This window comes from Aspergillus ruber (genome assembly GCF_000600275.1).
Source record: "Aspergillus ruber CBS 135680 unplaced genomic scaffold scaffold00025, whole genome shotgun sequence".
Taxonomy (NCBI): Eukaryota; Fungi; Ascomycota; class Eurotiomycetes; order Eurotiales; family Aspergillaceae; genus Aspergillus; species Aspergillus ruber.
In genome coordinates this window covers 226,600-236,364 of record NW_024467321.1, presented here as the reverse complement: position 1 = coordinate 236,364, position 9,765 = coordinate 226,600, and the positions used below count along the sequence as shown (strand labels likewise).

Here is a 9,765-nt window from a genome sequence, read left to right as displayed (position 1 = left end):
AAAAGAGGTAGTCAGACTCGAAGAGGAAAGGAGCGACGTGTAAGGTTAGGACTTTTTTTTTTTTTTTTTTTAATTTGGTCAGGGGCTCAGGAGAGTCAGTAGTAGTATAGGTGTGGATCGATACACCCGAATAGAATGGAATAGAGAACACGTAGAGCGCTCTTAGAATCGTTAAGCTTGAGAGAGTACAGAGTAAGCTCATCTGCTATATATATTCAGTTCTTCGGATCCTTCTCTGGTGCAGAGTACTCTGTACATACAAGTACTGTATGCAGTGAGGATGCCTGCGCAGCATCCAGGCAAGTCATCCCTCCGACCACCTGACAGCAACCTGTAGCTCATCACCCGCTGATTGGCCACCCAACCCCATAAGCGGTCCTGCAGATAACGGTTATGGGTCTTGTAATACAATACAGATATACATCCGTAATAGAAGACTCATTTATTAGCTACGACTTTTATAAGTATATGGTTAGTATCTGTAGTACTCACCGGAAAGATGTAGTCCTGACTATGTTAACTAGAATCATGATTCAGTGGACACTCGAGCCGCTCGATGTCCTTGTTCCATGGAACTGTTCGCCTGCTAGTCAGACCGAGAGTTCACCTTCCTTTTTCACATGACAGCTGTTCTTACCCAGTACCGTATTTTACACTGGTTGTGAAACAGGGGTCTGGTTGGCCAGCCCTACACCTGTGACCTAATCAGGTGATGGTTAATCACCTGTCGGGTGTTATTATTAGTTTATTCAACATAGTACTACTTGTAATCCGTCGAAGTACTCTCTGAGTCGTGTCTCGATCATGAATTCTAACTACGAGTCAAGTGTAGAACTGTACTTGTTAGTACCTACTTGTACAGAGTACAGGGAAAGTTCAATAAAATTGGTCACATAACGCCCCGTCGATCCCTCACGCCGCTTCTTGGCATCCCTTTTATTTAGTCTCGCGAGTCTATCTCGGAGATTTTTACTTCGTTCCCCTATCCTTCTGACTACTTGTCCTCCGGCCTGACCCCCTAATCAAACATGCAAGTACCAGTCTCCATAGTAATAGTAACTAAAGTAGTAATAATAAAATTAATCTACTCGGAGCAAGTCACAGATAGAGCACCGAGACTGAGATTAAGATATTCACTACTCGGTCTATCTTCATATGCATACGGAGTATGGGTACCGTATGGTAATTCTACGCTAGTTGAGGATTAACTTTGGCCAGCCCGAAACAGAAATGATGGACTTGTCTCGCTCCGACCACGGAACCAGTGCCAAGAAATCTAGAGATTACTCTACAATTTGGATACAGCTTCTTGTAGATGATAGTTGTAGACGATAAGATATTATACCACTGTAATAGTTAAATAATACGAAGTAGTGTGTTATAGAGTGCAATAATTGTAGAATGACAGCTCTGGCATTTACATGTTTGTACAAGTAAAGTACAGAGTACATACCCCTCCGATGATCCTGAGGGGTCACCTGTCATTCAATCCCGTCACATCATAACGCATCACATTGCTCTCATATCTACCTGTCATAGTCCTCATACATTCTCGTAAATCAAACGCTATGCTCAAATGTTCTTGTAAGTCCATCGCCACGTCAACTCATCACGCCGCCATCGTCAAAACGTACCTATCAACGTTAGCACCACCAACCCCACAGACTGAAGAATGATAAGGAGCTAGGGGAGGGGGCTTACGATGTAATACTGTCCATCCGCTCCGTCGTCAACTTCAAACTGACAGCCAACAGCTCCTGCGCTATCGCCGGCGCTTCCTCCCGTAACGTCCTCCACTGCTCGGCTCCCAAGCACCACGCCACACAGTCCTGCTCCGCCCTAACCGTCGCCGTCCGCCGCGTCTCGCTGAAGAACGGCAGCTCGCCACACGGTCGTCCGGCCACGATCAGCTCGAAATACCGCCCCTGCGGCAGCTCATACTCTGCTCGGAGCATCCCCGACTCCAACAGGTAGAACCCCTGTGGGTAGTCACCTTCTTGGTACAGCACTGTCCCTGCCTTGTAACTCTCACGCCTCATGTACGCACAGACCGGATACCAAAAGTCCTCGTTCTGCGATGTCAGTCCTTGGAACGTCTGCAGGAGGAGGGGTAATGGTTGGCGCATCACCGTCCACGCTGCGGGGATCACCACCGCTGTCTCATCCTCGCGGATCGTTTCTGTCGCGGCTTGTTGTAGATATCGACGGCGAGGGGAGCTGGTAAGCCCGTCCGCCAATGATGCCAGTCCGGACTGTGGAGGCGCAGTTGCACTCCTGGTAACCGTCGGCACTTCCAGGGAGGTTCGCGACGGTGCATTATTGTCCAGGAACTCTTCTCGATAATTGTAGAACACCTTGAGGTATTCATTTTCACTGAACTCTAGCGCCGAATTGAAATCCTCGAATATCTGCACGCCATTCTCCGGTGCAAATAGTCCGACATTCTGCAGACTCTTCCCAACGTCACCCCGGACATCGAGCCCCGAGATTGTTGTCTGCACATTCCGTTTGCGCAGAATCCGGTTTATGCGCGTGAACGCCTCCGCTGCGGAGAAGTCCAAGCCGTACACTCGCGAGAAGTCTAGGATCAGAAACCGGATAGGTCGTCGGTTGAAAGCTTCCTCTTCGATCAATCCCCGCATTGTGTTTTCGACATCGACAATCGTGCCAAAGAACAGGTATCCGGTCAGCTTCATAATCAGCGTCTGCTGACCGGCTTCGCGCAGATACCGCTGTTGCACAGGTGGACGGCGAACCGTTGAACCCGTGATCTTGCCTGAAAACGTGGCTCGGATGGCAGACTTGCGTGATGTTTGTACCACATAACTAACACAGGCCAGGATAATCCCAACAATAATTCCAGCGACAAAGTCCCATGCGCCCATCGTTACTACAATGATCACCACCTGACTTCAGTTAGCTCTTGGCTCTTCACAGAGTAAGGGTCATCAGGGATTACCGTCAAATATTCCAACCGATGTAGCTTCCCCCACGTATCAACCAAAGCTTCCTGCATCAATTCGATACCAAGTAGGAAAATGAGAGCACCAACTACCATAACCGGAATAAATCCAACAATCGATGGTCCAACAATCATAATCCCAATAGTAGCCGCTGCCAGAATAAGGCCTGCCAAACGGGAACTGCCACCGCTGTCGATAAACAGGAGACTATTGGTGTATACCAAATAATTCTAAGTAATTAGCATCGATTCTCCAAACCACCCATAGGAACACATACCTGTATACTACCCGCAAATCCAGACAGAGCATTGGTCACACCATGCGCCATGAGTTCCCGGTCCACGTTCAGATTATCCTCACCAGTCGAGATACCCAAAGCCGGAACATTAATAGGAACATGAAGAACGCCAAAGAACGTAAGAGCAAACATGGCTGGGATAGTATCTGCAAACGCAGACCAGTTTACAGCAGAGAAATCTGGCAAACATTTAGTGAAATGACCTGTTCATTGACGGGGAAAGGAGGCCCACCATAAAGCGTATAGAAATGATACCATGGATTCGAAGACGATGGCGCATCAAATACCCATCCATGATTCCGCAGAGCCTCCATAGGCATTCGCGCACTGAATTTGACAACGTAAAAGATTACTCCGACAGAAATGAAATAGCCGCCAACTAGGAAGTTCGATCGAAACAAACGCTGCAATACAAGAAGACCAATGGCAAGGAGCAGGGGTATCATCCAAAGAGGCAACGTATCCAGTTGGAAAAGCTTCTGCAGTGTGGGAAGGTTGTATTCCAAAGATCCAGATAGTCGAGCTGAGACCTCGACGCCGGTCTGTAGCAGGAAGAAGCCCACGCCCCCAATACAGCCGATCAAGATATGTCGTGGGAAGAATCCAATCAGGGAACCAAGACGACAAGTTCCCATTAGGAAGAATACAAGTCCAGTCAAAATCGAGCTGACCGAAAATGAGAGGATGGTGGTTGCAATCACAGACCTGGGATTACCATCACCAACCCGTTGCAGGATGGTAAATGCCATCTGATGAAAAAAGGGAACCACCTCAATCATCTCACTGCCTATCCCGCCAGTAAAAATCGAACCACCGGACGAGAAAACCACCTGCGCGATGATGGTACTGACATAGAACATGGAGATGCCATCGGACCCTAGGTCCGCAAAAACAGACTCCCCCAGCGGGAAGAGAATCATACCGTAAGACAAAGCATCGAGGATATTAAGCAGTAGCCCGAGAAAGACTGACGGGAGTAAGCTAGCCGGGTAGACCACACCATTCCGCCAAACAGCACGCCCATCCCACGACTTGGGGTTAGATAGAACCTGCGAGCATTTGGTCACTTTTGAGACAAACTGAAAAAACTTATTGCGCGGACGTTTGTTCGAAGCACCTTGGCTCTCGACATCCCCTGCGATCCCATACCCCCGGTAAGACTTGGATAGCAAAGACGTCCGCTCAGTAGTAGGATTTTCGCCTTCATCAGCAGTAGTAGATGCCCTCTCTTGGTGCAAATTCTCTTCGCTACCATCATCTTGTTCTTCTTCTTCGCCGCAATTATCATCACTACCAGTAGAAATTCGTTCCTCGAGAGACCCAGTCGGACTACGGATCAGCTGCGTCAACGCAGACGACCCAGTAACAGGCACATCAATGGGTTCATGGTTTCCAATTTCCGGGGCTGCTGAGTCACGTAAACTTCCTGGTGATATCACATCCTCAAAGCGTCCCTCTGAACGATGAAAAATATCTGAATTCTGCGGAAACGGGTTTCTATCCGACGGGAGCGAATGGCTCTGAGTCCCATTCAACGAGAGCGCAAACGAGGCCAATTCAGCTGTTTCTTCGCGGACACCGTTTGAGGAGTAGTTTGCGGGATCTGAATTTATCAGTATTGCTCAGTTCCGTAAACAGATGTCAATAAAATGATAGCATACCTAGCGAATTATGGAAAGACCGGTGTAAGAACGATCGACTTGGCGTCCGGTAACTCGACCCCCCATGCACAGAGGGTTCAATCCCAAAGACCCCTAGGGCCGGGGGACTGCTGCCATTGTTGGCTTGCTCGACAGGGAGATCTGAGTCATGGGCGAAAAAGTCGTGAGGCCATTCGGTGCTGGAGGGGGCGTTGCCCAGGAGTCGAGAGTCACGACGGCGGTTGGGTGAGAGGACTCCCATATTTTATTATTATTATGCTTTGAGTGAAATTCAATGGTCGTTCCTAAAAGTTGATAAGAGCTCTGGTCTGGTGCGTAGAATGACCGAAAACGGCGTGGAGAACGTCCGGGGTTAGAAGTGAGCGGCAATTTGCATCGCTCAGAAGCGAATGAATTGAGCCGCCATAGGTCCAGACAATAATAGCACGATAAACAGTGAAAGAAGAAGGGGAGGGAAGAAGTATTTGAATGGAAAGAACAGAGATGATACGGCGACAATGGGGTGGGAGAAGAAACAAGCTTATCAGAGTGACTAAAACTCTTATCACTGCCTGCTAATTTTATCGCCCGTGCGCTGCCTAGACCTGTAGGGACATTGATCAATTAATATATCCAAATGCTTGTTTTGCTTCAATTTGTAGTTGAGCTTGTAAATGACAGAAAAGATATATGCAGCGAAAAGGTTTATGTATATTGCTTTTGCTTAGGTGCCCGCAAAGTTAAAGACACCTGCAGCATGACAGCTGATACGCTCCGATATTCCCGCAACTGATTCCGGTCAATGCCAATGGGTATCATTAGAATCATAGCATGGTAAGCACTTTATGTACAGTTAAGTATAAATTAAATCAACTCAATCGCTCTAAAAACCCCTGCGCAATCAATCGTTCCACATCTCCTTGTCGCACATACAATTGACTATTTTTGGTCAAATTGATCACCCTGCCTCGTCAGTACGCCCTGTCTGAAAGCATAAAATAGAGCAAAGAGGACATACCCGTATTCCGTCTGAATTTCCCCCGCATCCTTCAAAACACGCACATCAATAAACAAATCCTGTGGTGGCTCCAAACTCCCTGTCAAATCTACATCCGTCCATTGTCCCTTATACGCCGCCAACATATCCCCATACAACCGGAAATACTCTTCCTCCTCGGGACTCAACGAGTTATGATTCCCCACCTGTCCAAGGACCGACTCTTGTTGCCCTTGTTGTTGTAATGAATCTTCCGGAAGTTGCTGTTCTAGCAGATCCACACCCTTCCAGCATAATTCCTCTAGTTTTTCTGTTCGGACGCGGTGGTAGGCTAACAAGCAGCGTTTGTTCCGGCGCATGCAGAGATGGTCGACGAGGAGAGCGCAGGCGATGGCCGGTTGGGCGGAGGGATTGAAGAAGCCTTCGAAGGGGGTGAGGAGATGCGTAACGTCACGGTCAAGATCGCGCAATTCGCGGGTTACGGCGCGGACCATTTCGGTTTGGTAGGGTGGGAGGTGAATGAGGGACTGGGTGCGTTTGGCATGTTGGACCTGTGGCAGTTAGTATCTGGAGAGCGGAATCAAGGTAGTGATGGGACATGCCAGTTTGTTACCGAGTTCGCCATACATGTTGGTGGTTATTAGGAAGTATGGTTATTTTTTGTGCCCGAATTGTCGCGACGAAGATGGGTCTTTGTCTTGCCGCGAGTCGCGATGGGTAACTTAATTACATTTGAGCCTTAGTCAGATCTGCCGATCCGCCGATCTTCTCCGATGTCATAAACTACGGAATGTTAAGAGGATACTGAAGAAGCTGGATATAAATGAAATGTAAATGCAATGAAGCCACCCAGTCTATGTCCTTTATTACATATAATAATCACAATGCAGACCTCCACCCAAAAGAGAAAAAGGATATCCAGTTTCAATCCAACCAAGCACCAACTATCCAGGGAATATGTCACAGGAGATTCAACCGAAATTGACCATCAAACAAGTACCACCCAATCCTAAATCTATTGCGCCGCCTGAACTCCAGCCTCTCTAAATATTTCTGGCCACTGGTTGACTCATTGAAATAGACTCAAAAAAAAAAAAAAAAAAAAAATGAAAGTTCACAGCGTTGGTAAAAAGATCCTCCAGCTCATCAGTGTCGTCATCATAATTATCATCATCATCGTAGTGGGCATGAGCTGGTGAAGATTAAATCTCATGAGCAATTAGTACCCAGTAGGATGAGGATTGATCCAGTTGTCAAAATCGCCGCCACTGGGTCCGTCAACACCAGCCTCTTGGCTGGACTCCCATGACTCCCGGTTGTCCAACAAGGCTTGCATGCCCGGCTGGTAACCAGTGACGGTGTAGGGCACTGCATTTGACGGCATGGAGGTCGTTGCAGGCAGATAGTTGGGACCTTCCTGCCACATGGGGTAGTAGGCACCGTTATGGTGATAGACATGAGCCGGGCTGGCCGTATCGCGCTTCAGCAGCTGAGGGTCCAACTGACCGTCAGTGAACGAACCCGGGGTCGGTATGGAGGTCTGAGGTTGAAGAAGGTCATGGTGAGTGCCACCAGGCAATCCCGCAAGGGCCGTCGACGACGAGTACTGCAATTTCTGCAGGTTCACGACACTCGCAGGGATAGACGATGGGATATAGTGGTGCGCCGCCTCATCCATTCCGGTGAATGGTCTGCCAGGGTGGCCCGTTTGCCAGGACGAGCTCAAATAACTTGCGGAGGGAAGGCCATGGTCTTGGTCAAAGGGAGTAAAGTCACGGCTGTCCCAGCCGCCACTTTCCACACCACAGCTCATGCCGCGACCGCTCTGGGCAAAAGAAGGGCTGGACATGGGGGAAGGTCTCTGCTTAGGGTCTGGCTCCGAACGGAACTCGTCTGGGCTCTTGTCCTTCTTGGAGGGCGAGAATTTGTAACCAGGATGAGCCTTGAGGTGGTTGCTCTTCTCGATGCTGGCCAGAAGTTCGTACTTCTCCCGGGTCTCACGCGACTCAATCTTCCAGCTCTCACCCGCCGCTTCAGAAACCTTCTGGTGGTTGGTCTCAGTGATAAGCTGCTTGGCGCGCTCTGCGTAGGCGGAACGGTAGAGCATGAAGGAGTTCATAGGACGAGCGACACGACCATTCCGCTTGGCAACTTCTTGCATACGGGTTTTGATGGGGCGGTGGACCCAGTTCTCCATGTCGCGAAGGGGAATGTGTGTCAAATGCTTGGTCGATTCGCTCAAGGGAGCAGTGACAGTGGGCTTGGAGCGTTCTCTCAACTTCTTGGTTCGACGTTGGATGCGGGGAGCTCTTGAAACGCGTGGCTTCGCAGAGGACGGTTTGGGGACCGACCAGGGAGACGTTGATTCCAGACCACCTGGGAAAACGCTTTCATCAGCAGTAGGAGGAGGGGTGTTGATCAGGCCGGGGTGGCCAGCAATCTGTTGAAACGATCTCATCAGCGCTGTTCGATTGTTGCGTTGCGACTGCTCTGTCAGAATTGAAGAAAAGAAAAAAAAAAAAAAAAAAAAAAAAAAGACTTACAGGATACTGCATGGGAAGCATTCGTGAGTAATCACTGTTGGGGACGTAAAAAGAGGGGGCTGAAGTATATGCCTGTTTATTTTGCTGTGGTCAGTGAATGTCCCCAATGTGACGAAGAGATAGTGATGCAAACTTACCAAAGGCTGAGGGTCACTATCGTAGGCCATCTTGACTATGCCGTCAGGATTCTCGTAGGATTGGCTCATAGCAATGGAATTGGAGACAGAGTCGCTGCTGGGAGACTGAGGAGGAGAGGGAGGTTGACCGCGTAGAAGATTTACCGTCGTCATTGCTGGATAGCAAGTAGAAGGAGCAATGGGTATGTTGAGACGATGCTCAAAGATGATGGAAATAGAATTGAGGAAGAGTAAAAGAGGAGGAGTGCAATAAAATGGAGAGACAATTGAGAGGGATCAGCTGCATTTGAGGAACAACTACGGTTCCTCTGATTGATGGTTGGTTGGTTGATTGGTCTCAAACGACACAAATGGGAGAGCAGGTCAAACACTCAAGACGGAAGCAAGTGAGACAGTCACGCTGTATGGGAATAATGGATTGAGTACAAAGGGGAGCAAAAGGTAGAAGGGAGAATAGTATAGTAGAGAGAAAGAATGAACTATTGAAGTAGAGGACAAGATGTGTTGAGTGTCAAAGAAGGGGAGACTAAGAAGGTTATATAGAAAGAACACAAAAGCTGTGTGGATGGGGGGTTGAAAAAAAGATAACGACAAGAGGATGCGGCCGTCAATTAAAGCAATTTGAATATGATGTAGTGACAGTTGGAGGAAGGATAAGGTCGACGGAGCCCCGACGGAATATGACACCCGTTCCAAGTGGCTCCAAGTTCCATAATTTGATAAAATAAAATAAATTCAAAATATTCCTGACGGACTGAATTGAACCTGACTCAATTGGGATATACACATGCAGTCTTTGTTCCACTCTGTCGGGACCCTTTGACTTTGAACCATTTTCCCACCTTTTTTGTTCTTTAAAAACTTTCCCTTCCTGGATCCATGAGTATACCATATTCTCTTCCTTTGTGCCAGTTTTGGATATGACACTGATAGAAATAGCGAGAATATAATAATGGACTTAAAATAATATTTCTACAGATACTCAATTCGGTCATTTCTCAGGTATGTAGGTTGAGAGGAAGGTGATGAACCCCGAACGAACCACTGACACACGCCCATGGTTGAGAACGAGGACTGAGCAGGGTGTGTATTTTTACTAGTAATATCTAGTAACGGACTTTTTTTATTTTTATTTATTTTTATTTTTTACTTGGATCGACATGAGGGTTTTTTTTTTTTTTTTTTTT

General features: G+C 47.9%; 3 protein-coding genes across 3 annotated transcripts; all 3 read right to left on the bottom strand.

Annotated features, from left to right (window-relative positions):
• Positions 1–1,697: 1,697 nt before the first annotated feature.
• Positions 1,698–5,163, bottom strand: EURHEDRAFT_461717 (sulfate transporter family protein; the record flags this gene model as incomplete). The annotated part of the gene is made up of 5 exons (XM_040784742.1): positions 1,698–2,906; positions 2,960–3,193; positions 3,241–3,440; positions 3,494–4,864; positions 4,923–5,163. The coding sequence occupies 5 exons, from the start codon at positions 5,161–5,163 to the stop codon at positions 1,698–1,700; spliced, it is 3,255 nt and encodes a 1,084-aa protein (XP_040636429.1).
• Positions 5,164–5,683: 520 nt separating this feature from the next.
• On the bottom strand, positions 5,684–6,744 carry EURHEDRAFT_532726 (DNA replication protein PSF1). The gene is made up of 3 exons (XM_040787232.1): positions 6,501–6,744; positions 5,920–6,449; positions 5,684–5,864 (listed from the first exon to the last, which is right to left on the bottom strand). Exons 1-3 carry the CDS (start codon positions 6,525–6,527, stop codon positions 5,771–5,773), a joined length of 651 nt encoding a protein of 216 aa, XP_040636428.1. The 5' UTR covers positions 6,528–6,744; the 3' UTR covers positions 5,684–5,770.
• Positions 6,745–6,983: 239 nt separating this feature from the next.
• EURHEDRAFT_505813 (HMG-box domain-containing protein) lies at positions 6,984–9,140 on the bottom strand. Its single transcript, XM_040785845.1, has 3 exons — positions 8,579–9,140; positions 8,442–8,513; positions 6,984–8,338 (listed from the first exon to the last, which is right to left on the bottom strand). Exons 1-3 carry the CDS (start codon positions 8,729–8,731, stop codon positions 7,118–7,120), a joined length of 1,446 nt encoding a protein of 481 aa, XP_040636427.1. The 5' UTR covers positions 8,732–9,140; the 3' UTR covers positions 6,984–7,117.
• Between the last annotated feature and the right edge of the window lie 625 nt (positions 9,141–9,765).

Coding starts and splice junctions, on each gene's coding strand:
- EURHEDRAFT_532726 (XM_040787232.1), bottom strand. CDS start 6,527: ATGTATGGCGAACTCGGTAACAAACTG. Junction 6,450..6,500: donor GCGAACTCGGTAACAAACTG/GCATGTCCCATC, acceptor TAACTGCCACAG/GTCCAACATGCCAAACGCAC. Junction 5,865..5,919: donor GAAATTCAGACGGAATACGG/GTATGTCCTCTT, acceptor CTGACGAGGCAG/GGTGATCAATTTGACCAAAA.
- EURHEDRAFT_505813 (XM_040785845.1), bottom strand. CDS start 8,731: ATGACGACGGTAAATCTTCTACGCGGTCAACCTCCCTCTCCTCCTCAG. Junction 8,514..8,578: donor ATAGTGACCCTCAGCCTTTG/GTAAGTTTGCAT, acceptor CAAAATAAACAG/GCATATACTTCAGCCCCCTC. Junction 8,339..8,441: donor TGCTTCCCATGCAGTATCCT/GTAAGTCTTTTT, acceptor TCGTTTCAACAG/ATTGCTGGCCACCCCGGCCT.